At 57.6% G+C, this 15,736-nt stretch overlaps 7 protein-coding genes across 7 annotated transcripts; 2 read left to right on the forward strand and 5 right to left on the reverse strand.

Moving 5' to 3' along the window:
• Positions 1–146: 146 nt before the first annotated feature.
• On the reverse strand, positions 147–1,707 carry BXZ73DRAFT_49881 (Aldo/keto reductase; the record flags this gene model as incomplete). The annotated part of the gene is made up of 10 exons (XM_048020337.1): positions 147–220; positions 295–514; positions 571–662; positions 732–1,015; positions 1,076–1,122; positions 1,182–1,235; positions 1,294–1,401; positions 1,453–1,523; positions 1,579–1,612; positions 1,666–1,707. The coding sequence occupies 10 exons, from the start codon at positions 1,705–1,707 to the stop codon at positions 147–149; spliced, it is 1,026 nt and encodes a 341-aa protein (XP_047876025.1).
• Positions 1,708–2,370: 663 nt separating this feature from the next.
• BXZ73DRAFT_103170 (uncharacterized protein) lies at positions 2,371–2,858 on the reverse strand (the record flags this gene model as incomplete). The annotated part of the gene is made up of 5 exons (XM_048015492.1): positions 2,371–2,415; positions 2,474–2,497; positions 2,555–2,607; positions 2,668–2,690; positions 2,764–2,858. 5 exons carry the CDS (start codon positions 2,856–2,858, stop codon positions 2,371–2,373), a joined length of 240 nt encoding a protein of 79 aa, XP_047876026.1.
• A 224-nt stretch (positions 2,859–3,082) lies between these two features.
• Positions 3,083–3,774, forward strand: BXZ73DRAFT_103171 (ATP synthase complex subunit H-domain-containing protein; the record flags this gene model as incomplete). The annotated part of the gene is made up of 4 exons (XM_048015493.1): positions 3,083–3,118; positions 3,184–3,238; positions 3,314–3,369; positions 3,538–3,774. The coding sequence occupies 4 exons, from the start codon at positions 3,083–3,085 to the stop codon at positions 3,772–3,774; spliced, it is 384 nt and encodes a 127-aa protein (XP_047876027.1).
• Positions 3,775–4,292: 518 nt separating this feature from the next.
• BXZ73DRAFT_103172 (uncharacterized protein) lies at positions 4,293–4,688 on the forward strand (the record flags this gene model as incomplete). Its single annotated transcript, XM_048015494.1, has 2 exons — positions 4,293–4,363; positions 4,496–4,688. The coding sequence occupies 2 exons, from the start codon at positions 4,293–4,295 to the stop codon at positions 4,686–4,688; spliced, it is 264 nt and encodes an 87-aa protein (XP_047876028.1).
• A 911-nt stretch (positions 4,689–5,599) lies between these two features.
• On the reverse strand, positions 5,600–8,574 carry BXZ73DRAFT_78972 (uncharacterized protein; the record flags this gene model as incomplete). Its single annotated transcript, XM_048022981.1, has 5 exons — positions 5,600–6,416; positions 6,448–6,676; positions 6,734–8,096; positions 8,151–8,327; positions 8,485–8,574. 5 exons carry the CDS (start codon positions 8,572–8,574, stop codon positions 5,600–5,602), a joined length of 2,676 nt encoding a protein of 891 aa, XP_047876029.1.
• Positions 8,575–9,078: 504 nt separating this feature from the next.
• BXZ73DRAFT_103174 (uncharacterized protein) lies at positions 9,079–11,747 on the reverse strand (the record flags this gene model as incomplete). Its single annotated transcript, XM_048015495.1, has 6 exons — positions 9,079–9,933; positions 9,992–10,176; positions 10,231–10,448; positions 10,512–11,312; positions 11,359–11,549; positions 11,607–11,747. 6 exons carry the CDS (start codon positions 11,745–11,747, stop codon positions 9,079–9,081), a joined length of 2,391 nt encoding a protein of 796 aa, XP_047876030.1.
• Positions 11,748–13,241: 1,494 nt separating this feature from the next.
• BXZ73DRAFT_103175 (beta-lactamase/transpeptidase-like protein) lies at positions 13,242–15,228 on the reverse strand (the record flags this gene model as incomplete). Its single annotated transcript, XM_048015496.1, has 6 exons — positions 13,242–13,931; positions 13,986–14,174; positions 14,231–14,479; positions 14,605–14,644; positions 14,695–14,933; positions 14,992–15,228. 6 exons carry the CDS (start codon positions 15,226–15,228, stop codon positions 13,242–13,244), a joined length of 1,644 nt encoding a protein of 547 aa, XP_047876031.1.
• Between the last annotated feature and the right edge of the window lie 508 nt (positions 15,229–15,736).

Below are 15,736 nucleotides of genomic sequence, written 5' to 3' on the forward strand. Positions count from 1 at the left end.
AGAGCCTGAGGTACCCACTCGCCCTCCGACGTGTCATATCACCGCAAATACTCTCTCACCGCTCAGCCCCGTGCTGAAAGAAGTTCAGGTGTGCCGGTGCATTGTGTGCTTATTGGTCCGGGTGCCTGGCGGTACCTCCGCCCTACTCAGTGGAAGTAGTTCGAAGCGTACGGCGAGACGTCGAGCCAGGCCTCATCCAAAACCTGCACCATCTCCTCCGCTGCACACCCCGGCCCAAATGTACACAGAGATCAGTCCCGGGTCCGCGACGACACGAGGACAAGAGCCACTCACGCAGGGGCCCTTTCTCGAGATCGACGAGGTTCTGCTCGATGTGCGCCTTGCTCGACGCGCCGATGAGCACCGCGTCTCCGAACTCGCGTTTCATCAAGCTGTGGTGCGAAATCCAGCGCAGCGCGACCTCGGCCAGCGTCAGCCCGTGCTTCTGCGCCGTGGCCTCGATCTTCGCAAGCGCGGCGAAGTAGGCTTCATTCCAGTACCGGGTGCGGTAGTTCTGCAGCAAAGCGGAAGATAAGCGGGAGTCGGGGAAGAGAGGCGGGCAGTACGCACCTTGCCCTGACCCTTCTCAGGGTCAAAGCGGGAGCCGGGGTCGACAGTGTCCTGGATCGAACGGTAGCGACCAGTGAAGAAGCCGCCACCCACTGTCACAGACCAATGAGAAACGGTTAGTGCCACACCTTCCTGGGGTGTCGCATGAAACGGATACATACGGGGGTTGAACTCGTAGAACGCGATTCCGAACTTGCGGAGGCATGGGAAGAGCTCGGGCTCGACCTTGCGGTGGATGGCGTTGTAGATGCCCTGATAGGCGGTAGGCTGGATGTAGCCGTTTGCCCTGCAGATGCCGACCATCTCTGCCACCTCCCAGCTCATGTAGTTAGAGATGCCGAAGCGCTTGAATTTGCCCTCCTTGTAGAGGTCGTTGATTGCCTTCATGGTGACCTCGTATGGAGTGGTCCGGTCCGGGCCGTGGAGGTACCACATTTCGATAGAACTAACCATTCGACAAGTCAGTACCAGTTTAAAAGGCTTCGGGACATCGTATTATACTTACTCGGTCTGGAGAGCCTTAAGGGACACATCGAGATACTTGCGTAAGTCCTACAGAGTACACTTTGAGTGAGTTTTGTCCGTAGAATGTTAAACAGATGACAGCCCACCTCTGGCGAATGAGAGATCAGATTCGCGGCACCTGCTGCCAAGCGAGCGTTGGACTGGAGGATATCGTACCCATTAGGGGAATGAATGGGTGTGCCACCGTGTCGTACTCACAACATTGGGGTAAAGCTTCGTGTCCATAACAAGCCCACGCTTCTTCCAGTTGATCTTCCCAAGGTACTCTTCGCTCGTGCCTCCGGTGTACGTCCTCGCACTGTCGATCTAGAAGGCGTATGGGTTTGATAGCTCACGGTCGTATTGCGAGCTGCGCACCTCATAGTGGCCATGAGCCTGGAAGACGTCCAGGATCTCTTCGACGTCCTTCAAGTCGTGGACGCGGGCGCCTTTGAGAACAAGCTCAACGCTAGCATATCGTTGAGTACCGACAATTGTGCGCACCTTCTTTCCCAACCTCTCCAAAGGTCATAGCCCCCTATTGATCGAGGACGATCGGTTGCTGATCGTGTTGTAAGATGAACGACGTACCATGACGATGTTCAGTGGGCTCTTCTGCGTGGTTCCAGACATTGTTAAAGTGGGCTTTACTGCGGCGATAAAATGAGTTGAGTGGGAGTGGGAGTGAAAGACGAGGATGAGAGCTATCGTGACCGCACACTGGCAGTGAGTATTTATAGGGGTGGCGCGAGACGGATGACCGGGACCTGTGGGTATCTGCATGTACTTCTAGAGCTGTGTCAGCAACACCTCGGGTATGACCTTGTGATCTACCAACGCCGACAAGTGGAAAGCTTCAAACTTGCTTCCGCCACCGGAATTGCGAGCAGCGGTCATGCCGTTTGAGCGACAAATTCTTCTTAGAAAGCTCATCTGTTGTACTGGCTTGGGACCGTTGTAGGCTCATGGACATGGACCCATCATGCGGAGTATGGAGATATGAGCGGCCGGAAGATATGAAAATGCAGAGTGGGTACATATAAGATGCTACCCACGTCATGACACGTGCCTGTGCATCTCTCGCGTTCGCGCCAAATGAGCAAAAAGCGTGTCCACAGAACAAGACAGATGTATTGGAAGGTGCTAACGCGACGCTGTTGTTACAAGGAGCCTACGCGCGGACGGAGACAACACAAGGAGTAAACATGAGCCACAAGGGAAACCAAGGGGGACTGGCGAGATACTCACCGAGACTCCGTTCCGTCCGTGAGCATGCAGTCCATTGCAGACGAGAATTTACTGCTTCTTGTCGAGCGAGTCGTGCTCCTTCTGCAGCTTCTCCTGAAAACATGCGTTGGGCAACCAGGCCAACTTGGAACGAATCGGGATGAGTACGTACGAGTTCGGCCTGCTTATCCGCGATCTAGACGCGTCGCGAGTGGGTCAGGACGACAAAATTGCAGCACAAGCCGGCACGTACCTGCTTCCTCAGCTTCTCGAGCGCAGCCTTCTCGTGCTCGCGAGCGTACTGGTCTGCATCCATCCGAAGCTCGATGAGCACCATCATTCACGGTGGAAACTGCAGGGCCCGACCTTCGTGGGCCTTCTCCTTCTTGCTGCAAAGCGAGCGGCAAGTCAGCTACACGCATACACCCAGCAGCAGCACCTTCTATGCCTCACGACACTTACTTGAAAGCGTTCTCGGAGTAGAAGCGCGCCGCGACGGGGGTGAGGACAGCGCGGGGCGCGCGAACGGTAGAGCGGGCGGCAACGCGGGCAAGCATGGTGGACGTGTGTGGGGATGAGGTGTGTGTGGAAGAGAGGACGTCCGCAAGGGAAACAGCAGGAATTTGAGGGGCGGCGGTGGGCCCGCCTCGCCGACGTAAACGCGCCTCGGCCTGCACCGTGCACGTGAGCGCCTCGCGTCGGGTGGCATTCCCGAGACCTGCCGAGCTCGCTGCTGGTAACGCGCGGTCACGTCACGCTCTCTCCCTCTTCCACATCGACCATGTCCTCCGCTGTCCTCAGGCAGGCTTCCCTCGCCGTACGTGTCATTTGCGTGTCTACTGCGTTGCGCGGGCTCTGACCAGGTTGTCGCTGGGCGTGCAGGCTCGCTCGGCTTCGCGCAAGTGCGCTTTCTCAACCTCCGCGGTCGCACGGAAGGGTGCGTGTGCGCGCGGTGTGTGGTGGCAGGTGTAGCTGACGACTGGGCGTGCGCTGCGATGTGCGGACGGGACAGACCTCATCCAGGACATTTATGTTCAGCAGATCAAGGCGTACAAGGCTCCCGTAATGGTACGTCGCGCCGTGCATGTCCCAGCATGCCTTGTGCAAAATACGCGTTCTGACCGACCTCTTCTTACCTCCGCTATCCCCCATCCCCTTTCCTGTGTCGTTCCGTCACCTCCGCACACCATTGCCTTCCTTTCCACCAAACCACGCACCACCTCAAACCGCCCGCAGGCCAAGGACGCCCACGTCGGTGTTGTGAAGGCGTACTCCCTCCCTCCCGCGCCCCAAGTGCCCGCCCTCCCCTCCGACCTTGCCGCCGAGCTTTCCGCGTACGACGCCACGGAGCCCACCGTCGCGGAGGTCAAGGCCGCGCCCTCAGCTGACGCCGACGCCGCCCCCACCGGCGCGGACCAGTTCCTTTCGTTCCTCGAGGCGGACGAGCCGGTCGCGCACAAGGAGCACCACTGAGTAGGGAGCGTGAGGGTGCATGATAGATTGGGATAGAGCAGGGTGAAGGTGCGAAAATGTATTCGGACGGGTGCATGCATGTCGCTGCGAGCCGTCAGTGCAATGCATCCCTGCTTTCGTCTCCGTCTTGTTCGAACCTGCAACTGTACAGGGTGCCGTTTCTATTATACTCGCACGTCCCAGTGCTCCCTGATCGAAGTCTCCTTGAATCCCACCTCCAAAGTCGCGCAAGCGCAAGGTCCATCAACTCGCTAGCCATCTACAAGCCCTCACGCCCTGAGCTTTGGGTGCGTTGTTCATCCCGCGCCTTTCTTCCACTGGAAGCTGGGAACGCGGCCAGTGCTCTTTTCTCTGTCACGCCGAGCCACTCGGCGAGGCCTGGTAAGGCACCATAATGTGCATGCTAACGTTTCGGGAATCTGCAAAATTGGGTATGGAATACGTTATTGGGGCTTGTGCTATCATCATTGAGAGTTCAAAACATGACAAGTCAGTATCCAATTCCAACCGACCCCGACATGCGTCTGACACCACTTCTCAGGCTCGTGCCCGGGGACGTTGTAATTTTGTCCCAACCACCGACCTATTCGTACGCTTCCAGCATTTTCGCCACCATCAACCTCCCGACCGGAATACTTTCCCGAATCCCCCCTAGCAAGCTCGATATCGGCATTGCATACCACGAAAGACACCGAAGGGGATGATAATATGCCTCCGCAAGTTCGGCATGTCCTTCTGCAGATTCAATATTCAACCCCGGTGCATCTCTCACTCTGCACCCGCCCCTGGACCTTAACACTCCACCGGCGTGTCGCGCGTATTGTTGGGACGAGCCGTACTTCTCTGCGCTTGCGGAGATCGAGGCCGCGGCGCAGAAGCACGGGTTCACGCTCGCCGAGGTCGCGCTCCGCTGAGTGTCGCACCACTCGCTGATGAAGCGCGATCCTCATCGGGGCATCCAGCCTGAAGCACATCGAGCAGAACCTCGCCGACGCCGAGCCTCGAAAAGGGCCCGCTCTGTGAGTCTTTTGGGGGCGCCGCCTGTGGGAGGAAGCTTTACGCTGACTTTTCCATAGGCGGTCGTTGCTCGACGAGGCGTGGAAGGGTGTCGAGTCGTACGCAGCAAACTACTGCCACAAGCCTATCTGGCAGAGACGGGGAGCTGAACAACGGTCACCTGAATACGGCGCTAGGTATTGGATGGCCACTGAATTGTGAGTAGTAGTACAAGGCTATTGTGTATTGAATTTGAATACAACGCACTGCATGGATAAGTGCGACTAGGAGTCTTCCGAGCCGGAAACAACGCCCACCTGGATGATTTGTTGTGAATCGAGCTACCTTTTGTGTCATCTGGGCGTGATAAAAACTACGAGCAATCCGAAGTTCACCAACCTTCAGTGTCCGCCATAGAATGCGCGCGATTAGAGACTGAGCAGAGACAGTGACAGACTCACCATATCCGAAGCGGCAGCAGCGAGACCCCCTGCGGAAGGAACTGACTCGTCGACCACCTGATCCGACGGCAGTGCCAGTTGAACGCTTGGCTCATGAACGTCGAGCCCTCAATCTGAGGACGACGAGGCGCGAGATCGTTGATAAATTCCCGTGCCACGATGGGCCGCCTTGCCATCTCTCGATTACGCGGTAAAGGGGTTCGACCGACTGAGAGTAGACTAAAACACACCACGACGAGTGCAACTTCCGCGTCATTATACAGTAGAAGAAGCTTGAGATGATTGGAACCGAGGAGGTATACAACGTGCCATTCATCCACAACTTCGTGCCTAGAGCTCCACGCCATCCGTGAGCAGTGCTCCTTGATTCACTGGATATCGCCGTCAGTCATCCGACGCTTCGGGGGCTTGCCGTCCTCGAAGCCGTGCGCCGTCGCGTGGCGCCGCGGCTTCGGACCGAGCAGCCTCGTCGAATAGAAGTCCTCGAGCAGGCGATCGGCCGCAGGTTTGTTCCGCTTCGTCCACAGCGAGCCCCTCGTCTCCATGCAGGTCTCGAACACCTTCAGGAACATCGAGTGGTCCTGGAACACGGAGGCGAACCTGCGCTCCTTCTTGCCGGGTTCCGGGATGAAGTCGCCCTGGACGTCAACGTCGACGTCGACGACGTCGTCGTCTGAGGCGGTAGTAGTGGCCTTATATGTGTGGACGGTGTAGTGAGCCTCACGAGAGGCGGCTGCGGAGACTGGAGAGGAAGATGGGCTGGGAGGGCCGAGGCGCTTCACCGCAAGAGCCGATTCGAGCGATGTATCGACGGTCTTCAGCAGGTGCTGTTGTTTTTCCCACCGCCTGAGCTGGTAGAAGTTCTTGAGTGAGGTGTGCAGAATCTTGATTAGTTTATCAAGGGGAGATTTGAAGCGCAGCGAGGTGTCGTCGTCGATGGCGAGCTCTCCGCCCAACTTATACGAGGCATTCTTCTTCGCTAAACCGCAGGTATACGTGCCCCCCTTGACGGCGTAGCACTCGAAAAAGTCTTCCAGCCAGCGGAAGACGTCTTCCGAGGTCCTGATGTTCGACGGCACATAGCGAACCAAGTAGTAGAGGGTGACGTAGAAGAGCGCCTCCAGATCGTCCGAGAGTTCAGACGCCTTGCCGCTTTCGAGCAACATCGCGATCGACATGAATTGCCTGGTGCCCTGCAAGAGTCGGTCGGTTTTACGAGAGGCGGGTGGAATGGTGAATACCGCTACTCGCCGTTCGCCCTGGTTGGGTCCATATCTTGAGTGCGTCCGTCCTCTTCGCGAGCTCCCAATCGATCAGAAGGCCAATCCATAAAAGCAACCGCGTCATCGATATCTTGTCAACCACCACACGAGGGTAGATGATGATGTTACCACCACTAATGTCTCGGTGCAAAGTATTTGCAAGCTCAAAGGCGGTGCCATGCGCTGCACAGCGACGGTGAGGAAAGTCGACACAGAAATACTCCGTCGAATGAGACTCACCTGATCCCGCGTCGTGCATAATCCTCACGAACTGACGCGGACTGGTGAACGACTCAAGGGGACGCCCGATCTCTTTGACGCAAAGGCGATAGTGTCTGTGGCGCCGCAGAGGGCAGGCACTATCAAAGTCGGGGTCCATTGCGTCATCACCATCGTTGTGAGCGACGCCTTGAGACGCCTTGAACTCGTGGAGCTTCCGCTTGCAGGCCGTGCTGTCCGCAGACTTCCGAAGCAGCGGGGAGCAAAGGCCGCTGGCGTGATGGCCGCGTAAGGGAGAGGCGTCGTTAGCTGGTGGAGGGGCGTCGAAGAGGACATCCATGCGCTGCGCTTGCTGCGCCGACCAGAAATCGTGGGTCCGCGTGACCTGCTTGTCAATATCGCCGTGGCAGACAAGCGTCGGGATGTTCTTAACGCCAGCCTCTTGAAGCCGCTTCAGAGTGTCGCCTTCTTTTGCGAGCCTCTTGTAGTCCGCGCGCCACGTATCCTTGAGCCAGTAGAACTGACCCGTCTTCTCGTCGTACCCGATGTAACCACGCGTGAAACGCCCGACGACCCCACCAGCGGTGAACTCGGGGCGGCCGACGAGGAGCGTGTGCATGCCGCTTTCGTCGGGGACCTGAAGCGCGTACCGTGGTCCGGTCTGGATGGAGTTGCGGAACCGCGTCCGGATGTAGGCGAAGGTGAAGTCCTCCGAGTCGGTGAGCTCGTCATCCCTGAGATCGCGCTCTTCGTGATCCACGTCGGTCGGCCGCTTCTCGGAGACGTTGGTCATGAGGGTCCATCGAGGGCTCCCGGGTTCGATGCGGACGGCTGTGTTGTCATATCCGACGTCCTCGCCGCTGGGATTGTGACAGGCAAGGAATGCGATACGCCGGAGGAAGTCGCATGTCGTCTCCCAGGCGTCGTAGTAGTCGACCAAGGGGGTGACAATGACGCCCGACTGGTCCCAACGGGTGAAGCGAATTTGCCAGCCGAGGACAAAGATGAAGAACAGGAAGGTGCGGTGCTGCTCAACGAGCACCGTCTCGGTGTGGTGCGCGAGCTGTTCGCGGACCTTCTTGCGAGAGCGCGCAGTGCCGTTCTCGTCCCTGTCGTCGAACGGGTCCAAGTACGATTTGCCCTGCTTGAACTCGATGGGTACGACCTGGTCTGCCAAGTGGGGCAGATGGTCTGTCGGAGCGTTGACGGTGTAGTAGAGAGCGCCTTCGATCTTCTCGGATCTTCTGTCCTCTAAAAATTTGATGTTCGCTTGCTGGTCCGCGTCGTCCTCACCTTCGGGTCGGCAAGTCTTTCCGGGCCCCGCTTCGACACTTGTCTGCATCTTCAGGCCCGGAGTGAGTCCACACAGGTTTATCGCAGAAGTCTGGCACGGGATAATATGTGAACGTGGTCGCGCACATATGGGCTCAACACTCACGAATGCCTTAACCACTGGTCGTTCCTCGGCGGCGTTTGCGTCCTTGAGGTCGAAGAAAGGATTTTCCACCGGTAACGGCTCAAGTCGGAATTCTTCTGCACCAACGTGCAAGAAGCTCCGGAGGAACTTCTCATGTGGCACGAGGATGAACGTGTCGGCCATGTCGCTTGAGAGCCCCTGACGATACTTGTGTTTACCGCTATCGGCGGATTATGTGCGGATGTGCAAATGGGGTAAAATCCGACCTCCTAGGAGGGAAAGAGAACGAATTTGTAAGAGATGCCATCTCTAGGGATGTTTACACTTTTCATGGCAGGGGCCAATGAGCACATACCGTCGGGGACTCCAAAGACGTGAGAGTCCAGGTGGCTCCAGTGGTGGTTGGAGTGAGGGAGTCTAGTGATATAAGTATGGGTTGAGGCATGATGCATTGATGGGTGCGTGGTCCAAGACAATGGGAGCGGGAGGTGAATGTGTTCGGTTTTCCGGCGATCACCAGTACGTAGCGCCCATTTTTTCCATGCGCCGGGTTCGATTCCGCGCCGTCGCAGGCCATTTATGACAAGGTAAAATACGGAAGAAATCTGAAATCAATGTGCAGACTCACGATTTTAGCTTTCTTGAAACCCGAAAGAGTTCGCTTCACAGTACTAGCAACGCAGGATGCTCCAGGCTAAAGCTGTTGACCGTCGAGCGGTAATTCACCGCGCTCGCGAAGATCGACTCGGGGCCGCCTCAAAGCACTTCAAATCTCAATACGGAATGAGTTCGACCGAGCACGGAAACATTACACATATAAAAATATCATGCCAATTTACAGTGGAAGAGGTGCTATATAGCAGAAAATCAAGCAGTAGAACACAATGTGACATCCAGACCCGCAAACGCGCGCAACCCCGGGACGCGCGGTCAAACCCCCACATCAAGCCTACATATCCGGAGCGCTCCTCGCCTTCGGCGTGTCCAAAAGGCTCGTCCTCGCCTTCTTCGTCGGGCGAGACAGGGGAGATTCGCCGTCGCCGACAGGCGGCGTCGCGCGGCGCGTTCGGGGCCGAGCGGCCACCTTGAGCGACGCCTCGACCGGCTGAGTCGAGTCGAACTGCTCCAGGAGCTGGTCCGTCGCGGGCTCGTTGCAGCGCGCCCAGTGCTTCGCGGGCAGCCGCACGCACGTCTGCAGGACCGCCAAGAACCTGTCCGAGTTCTGGAACACGAGCGCGGAGTCCTCTTGCTCGGAAGTGGGCCCCAAGGCGTCGTCGTCACAACTCTGCAGCGTCTCGCCGGCAGACCTCCAGAGGTCGGCGGGGAGACCGGCGCGGTTGACGTGGAATGCCTCTTCCAAGTCGTCAGGGGGAGGCGACGACGCACGGCTGGAGGGGACCACAGGCTCCGCCACCATGGGGCCCGAGACGGGCTCGTTGGCCTTGCGCTGTTGCTCGTTCCATCGTTTGACGTAGTAGAAGTCGCGTAGGGAAGTGTGAAGATCATCGATGAGCATGTCCAGAGGGGTGCCGAAACCGAAGGAATTTCTCCTGCTGAGCCGTCCAGCACGGAATGAAGCGTTCTTCTTGGCCGCGCCACATGTATGCATCCCTCCCTCGACGGCATAGCAGTCGAAGAAGTGCTCTAGCCAGAGGAAGACGTTCTCTGCCGTACCAAGGTCCGATTCGACGAAGCGAACTAGGTAGTAGAGGATGACGTAGAAGAACGACTCCAAGTCGTCTGAGAGCTCAGAGACTTTGCCGTTCCCCTCCAACATGGCGACCGACATGAACTGCGCAGTGCCCTATAGAATTTCGTTAGTGAGATGCAATACTAGACATCAGAACAAGAACCAGACCCACCGTTCGACCGGGTCGCGTCCACAATTTCAGAGCATCCGTTGTCTTTGCAAGCTCCCAGTCGGTGAGAAGCCCCACCCAGGCCAAGAAATGGGATTTCACGATTCTCACGCGAGGGTATATGATGATGTTGCCACCGCTGATATCTCGATGCAACGTGTCCCCCTTGTGATACGCGTCGCGATGCGCTGTGATATAACGATGAGGATGAAAAACGAACGATCAAATAGCATGACACCTACCTGCTCCAGCGTCGAGCACGATCCTCACGAATTGGCGCGGACTCGTGAAAGACTCCAGAGGAAGTCCGACCTCTTTGACGCAAAGGCGGTAGTGTCGGTGGCGCCGTAACAGGCAACTACTCTTGAAGTCGGGATCACCATCAGCATCAGGCGGTACACCTTGCGAGGTGTTCAAGTCTTCGAGCTTCCTTTTGCCGGCATTTCTGGGACCTGACTTCCTGGACGGAGAAGAGGACCCGCTCACCACCGGACCCTGGCCACGTAAAGAGGAGGAAGCGCACTGGGCCTCCGGAACACCGTCGACGATATCGTTGAGCTCCTCATCGCGTCGCTTAGTCCAGAAGTCATGAGTCCGGGTGACTTGCTCGCCGATATCGCCATGGCAAACCAGCGTCGGAATGTTCGTGACGTTCGCTGCGTGAAGCGCCTTGAGCGTGTCACCTTCCTTCGCCAGCCCTATGATGTAGTCCGGGCGCCACGTGTCCTTGAGCCACACGAAGAGGCCCGTCTTCGTGTCGTACCCAATGTAGCCGCGGGTGAACCGCCCCGTAGCTCCACCAGCCGCGAACTCGGCTCGCCCGACGAGGATGATCCTGTGGCCGCCGTTCTCGTCGGGGACCGACAACGCGTACCGCGGTCCCGTCCGGATTGACTCGCGAAACCGATCGCGGACGTAGGTGAAGGTGATGTCCCCTTCGAGGAGTTCGTCGTCCTTCAGCTTGCGCTCGGTGTGGTCAACGTCGGTCGGCTTCGGTGTGGCGACCTCGGTCATCTTGGTGAAGAGATCGTGACCCTCCCGGAGTCGTTCGGCGGTGGGGTCGAATCCGACGCCTTCGCCGCGCCCGTGACAGGCGAGGAAGGCGATACGCCGGAGTATGTTGCACGTTGTTTCCCACTGTTGGTAGTAGTCGAAGAGGGGGGTGATGACGACGCCAGAGTAGTCCCAGCGGGTGAACCGGATCTTGCGGCCGAAGACGAAGATGAAGAAGAGGAAGGTGCGATGCTGATCGAGGAGGACCGAATCGACGTGATGGGCGATCTGTCCGAGAATCTTCTTGCGAGGAGCTGGCGTCGCCATCACACTCCCTGTCGTCAAAAGGGTCCAAGAATGCTTTTCCCTTCTTGAACTCGATGGGCACGACTTGGTCCGCCCAATGAGGTCGGCTGTCGGTCGGAGTGTGGTCGGAGGGGTAGAGAGCGCCATCGATTTTCTGCTTGTTGGGATCATTCACGTCGGGGAGATTGGCTTCATCCACCTTCTTCTCGCTTGTCGCCATCGTCAATCCCAGAACGAGGTTGGCACTGTTGATGGCGGAGGTCTAGGATACGAAATAAAGTCACCTTTATCGCATACAGATTGCATACTGAACACTTACAAATTTCGCGCCTATATTGTCTTCTCGCATGGAGGTTGCACGCATGAGACCCATGAATGGGTTCATGGCTGGAGGCACCCGGTGGTGGGCAGGGAAGTTTGGATCATTCAGAAAGGCCTGGATGAAACTTTCGGTGGACATGCTGATCGATATGTTGGTCATGTCGCGAGAGAGCTTCTAACGATGCTGCTTTGCGTCGCGTTTCCCGGTGTTGGCCGCGGAGGTGTAGGCGTGTGCAGGGAGGATCGAATTTCCGACTGGGGGAGGCTTCTATAAGATGCGCAATCCCGAGGTATGTTTTTGTGGATAGAGCGGCACGTACCAGTGGAGCGACCTGCAGGGATCGTGTAGTAATGGCGAGGTGGTCAGGCTGGGTGGTCGGGTGGCTCAAATGGTGGTTGGAATGAAGGAAGTCAAGCACCGCAAGTTGGGCTCAAGCGCTGTTCAAGTGCCTCTGTTTGAAGAACCCAGATTTAGACAACAATGGGGGCCGGAGACGAATGTGCTAGGGCCAGAGCCAGAGCGCCAAGTATATATGTGCTCCGCTCATGTTCGTCTTTTCGGCTTTCAGCGGCAGGCTTGGAGCGCCCACTGCACGCTGCTTCATTGTCTGACTGCGCCTGAGTTTGGACCACCACAGTAGTGGCAGGGCGGCCATGGCGTTCTACTACAAAGACTGTCAGATTCCATCCGGCAACGTTTTCACAAGTACTGTTCATTACTCAGCAAGTTCCAATCGAGACCCCGACCACCTGGGCTGTGTGCTTACTAGAGTGCCATAGCATTCAGATGGTGGTGTATTTTTGCACCATGTCTTTTGCGTCGCGGCCGCCGTCTGCCAAGTCTCGCGAGTGGGGGACGCGGAAAGAAGCCGTGGGAATGTGATCGCGCTGTGCTGAGATGCCCTGATGACGCCGGGCCATGGGCCCATGGCGGAAAGAGGCGTCTTGCTGATGACATCTCGGTCTCGCTTTCTGCACTGCGAAGCAAATCCAGCAGGCCGTCTCGTTCTACCGATGAAGGTCTTCCGCAACTTTGCTGTACGGTAGCAGCCCAACGCCTCGGCAATTGTCCACGGCGGCCAGACTCCAAAGACAAGGTCGTGCGCGGTTTTATCGGCACTCGGAACGAGGATGACTGCCGAGTCCGCAGGACGCCGCACGAAGACGTGGTGGATTGTACGCCGTTAGTTCACACGGTCAAGAACGACCGACTACAGCGGCCTTGAGCTCGCCTGGCGCATGGAAGTGGAGGAGTGGGCTGCATATACGCTGAGGACGTCCATGCGTCTCTCACAATCGAAGAGGAACCTGAGGAGAGGGTTGCTGATCCTTTCCGAGGCCGTAAGTGCGTTGCATGGTTTCTCTATCGGCTCCTACTACTACAAAGAGCCATTTTATGCGCTTCAAAATCCACGGTTTTCTCTTGTTCCGTTGAAAGACACACGACAAGATGTCCTTGTTCGAGACAGAACGCGAGCGAATAACACGGACCATATCTGTCAAAGAGGGCTTCGAACATCGACGTAGTACTGGGGTATATCATATTCCGTAGAGACTGCCATTATAATAATTAGATCGACGCATACGCTAAGCCTGAACGCCTGGCCTTCCAAAACCCGTCCTCTCCTCCAACCTACACCTTGACGAACCACGCGTCCGCCATCTCCTCCACGCTGCCCTCGCGCGCCTCCCACGTCGTATCCCCCGACCCAGCAAGCGCAACGTTCATGAGCCCGCAGCCGACGACCTTGCCGTGCTTCTCCTCGCACTGCACCGCCACCGGGTGCGTGTACGGCGCGAGCGTGAACGGCGTCTCGTCGCGCCCGTACCCCTGCGGGAACGCCGACTCCATCTGCACCACGAACGCGCCCGCGCCGGTCGGCCGCATCCGGAACTGCGACGCCCACACGCGCTCGGGCGCGAAGTCGCCGTAGAGCAGGTCCGCGTCGAGCGTGCCGTTCGCGGAGACGGGCGCGTAGGCGGCGAGGATCGCGCCACAGCCGGGGACCGCGCTCGACGTCGCGGCGCAGAGCGTGAAGTTGCCGTAGCCGGGGTTGGAGTACGTGCCGGGGTAGGACGGGAGCGCGGCGAGCACGGAGGTGGAGACGTTATTGGGCGCGTCGATCGCGGTGCCGGTGCTCGACGAGCTGGAGGATGGCGCGGGGGTGATGTCGAGGCCGAGGTAGGTTTCGGCGACGCGGAGGGCGAGCAGGTAGGGCGCGGCGCTTGCTGCGTTCGCACTGGTGAAGATGCCGATCCGGTCTGACGGGAAGAACCATGCCTCGCTGTAGAAGCCGGGAATGCCTCCTTCGTGATAGATGACCTAGAGTTTAAACCTGTCAGCGAGCACCACAGAGGACGGACGGTGAAGACGTACATCATGACCTTGGATCGACATGCGAACCCAGCCTGGGCTCTGTCCAGCGACAGAGTCCTCTGGGTTCGTGGGATCGCCGTTTTCGATCGAGTACATGGTGGTGAGTCGCTTGAAGATCGACGCCGGGATCACGACCTGTCCGTTCTCCGGATTGACGCCTCCGTTGGCATGCATAGCCAACCACTTCGTCTGTAGAAAGCGCGAAATTAGAGGCTGAGCAGAGACGACAGAAATTTCTGACTCACCATGTCGGAAGCAGAAGCAATGAGACCCCCTGCGGAAGAGACCAAGTTGGCCGGAAGCTGGTCGACCATCCAGTAGGGGATACGCCGGCCAGCGTTGAACGCTTGACTCATGAGGCCACTGTCGATCGCATCCCGTCCGGAGTACGTCGCGGAAGTCATGTTGAGCGGAGTGAATATCCGCTCCTTGGCGAACTCGTGTAGGGATTTCCCAGAATACTTCTCCAGCACGAACTGCATGAGCATATACATCTATGGAACGAGTTTCAGTGCGCTGGACATGACAAGCAGATGGCACGACGACTTGCCTGGTTGTTGTAAGACCACTGCTCGCGCAGCTCATAGAACGGCCGCATATACTTCATCCGCTTCGCTACGGTGGCGACTGTGTCCTCCACGCTAAACGAGACGTCGTGGCTGATGGACGGGTTAGTGAGCACCCAATCAAAGGAAACGACAACACTCACCGAGGGATGCCCGAAACGTGCGTGAACGCGTCCAAGAGGCTGAGCTTCTGCGTTGCCCACTCGTCTTCGAGGCTCCAACCTTCCGACGCGAGCAGGTCCTTCACCTTCGTCTGCCAGGTGAAGCCTTTCACTCCGGCCGGCAGCGCGGTCACGTTCTTGCCGGTCGCAAAATCGTCGATCAAGATGCCCATCGCAGCCGCCGTGAACGCTTTTGAGCAAGACCCGATGTTGAACGTCGTCTGCTCATCAAAGTGGCTAGATCAGAGACGTAGATGCGTACGCCGAGGAGCTGCGCACCTCTGACGTGACGGGTGCCCCATCCTCCGTCATGTTGCCCCAGTTGGCGACCTCGGTCGAAACCGACCCGTTCTCTCCGACGCGCACGAAGCCGAGCGTCATTCCGGGAGTGACAGTGCCTTGCAGGAGGGCCTCGGCGTACGACGAGATGTCGGCCGTGACCGCTTGGCTTGCAACGTCGAGGGCATGCGTTCGGAGGGTGGCGAGGGCAAGGAGCGAGTTGTGGAGGCCCTTCATCGCTGTGGGTGAGAAAAGTAAGTAGTGACGCATGGTCTCGACGCACTGGCAGTATTTATGACATTGTTCAACCCCGAGGCTAGCGCCATCTTAAGGCGCCATCGGACACGTACATGCCCGAGCGGAAGCTGTATCGGCAAGGCAGAGTGGCGGCGGGACTGACGGTGAATTTGAATGCGGCGTAGTGCAGTGAAACGCGCAGTGACTCAGCTAGGGGTCGTCACCGGCAGCAATAAGAATATTAACGTCACTTTGGTGAATGCAAAGTCCTCGACCGGTATGGAATCTGCTGGAAAGAGTGGATGTTTGAGCAACGTCTGCAGGCGCATTGACAAGAACGAGTCCTTGCCTTGTTGCGAAAACAAACCAGCGCCATGTATGTACCAACGGGGATCCCGGGGGCCAAACTCGATCAAAAGCGACATGTCGATCCATCAAAATCCAGCCCAGTGGCGCAGTGCTTTGGAGGCGATGCCGGCTGTGTACAACGATTGCAGTGTCGACTTCT

The sequence above is a fragment of the Epithele typhae genome, assembly GCF_022376455.1.
Source record: "Epithele typhae strain CBS 203.58 chromosome Unknown BXZ73scaffold_38, whole genome shotgun sequence".
Taxonomy (NCBI): domain Eukaryota; kingdom Fungi; phylum Basidiomycota; class Agaricomycetes; order Polyporales; family Epitheliaceae; genus Epithele; species Epithele typhae.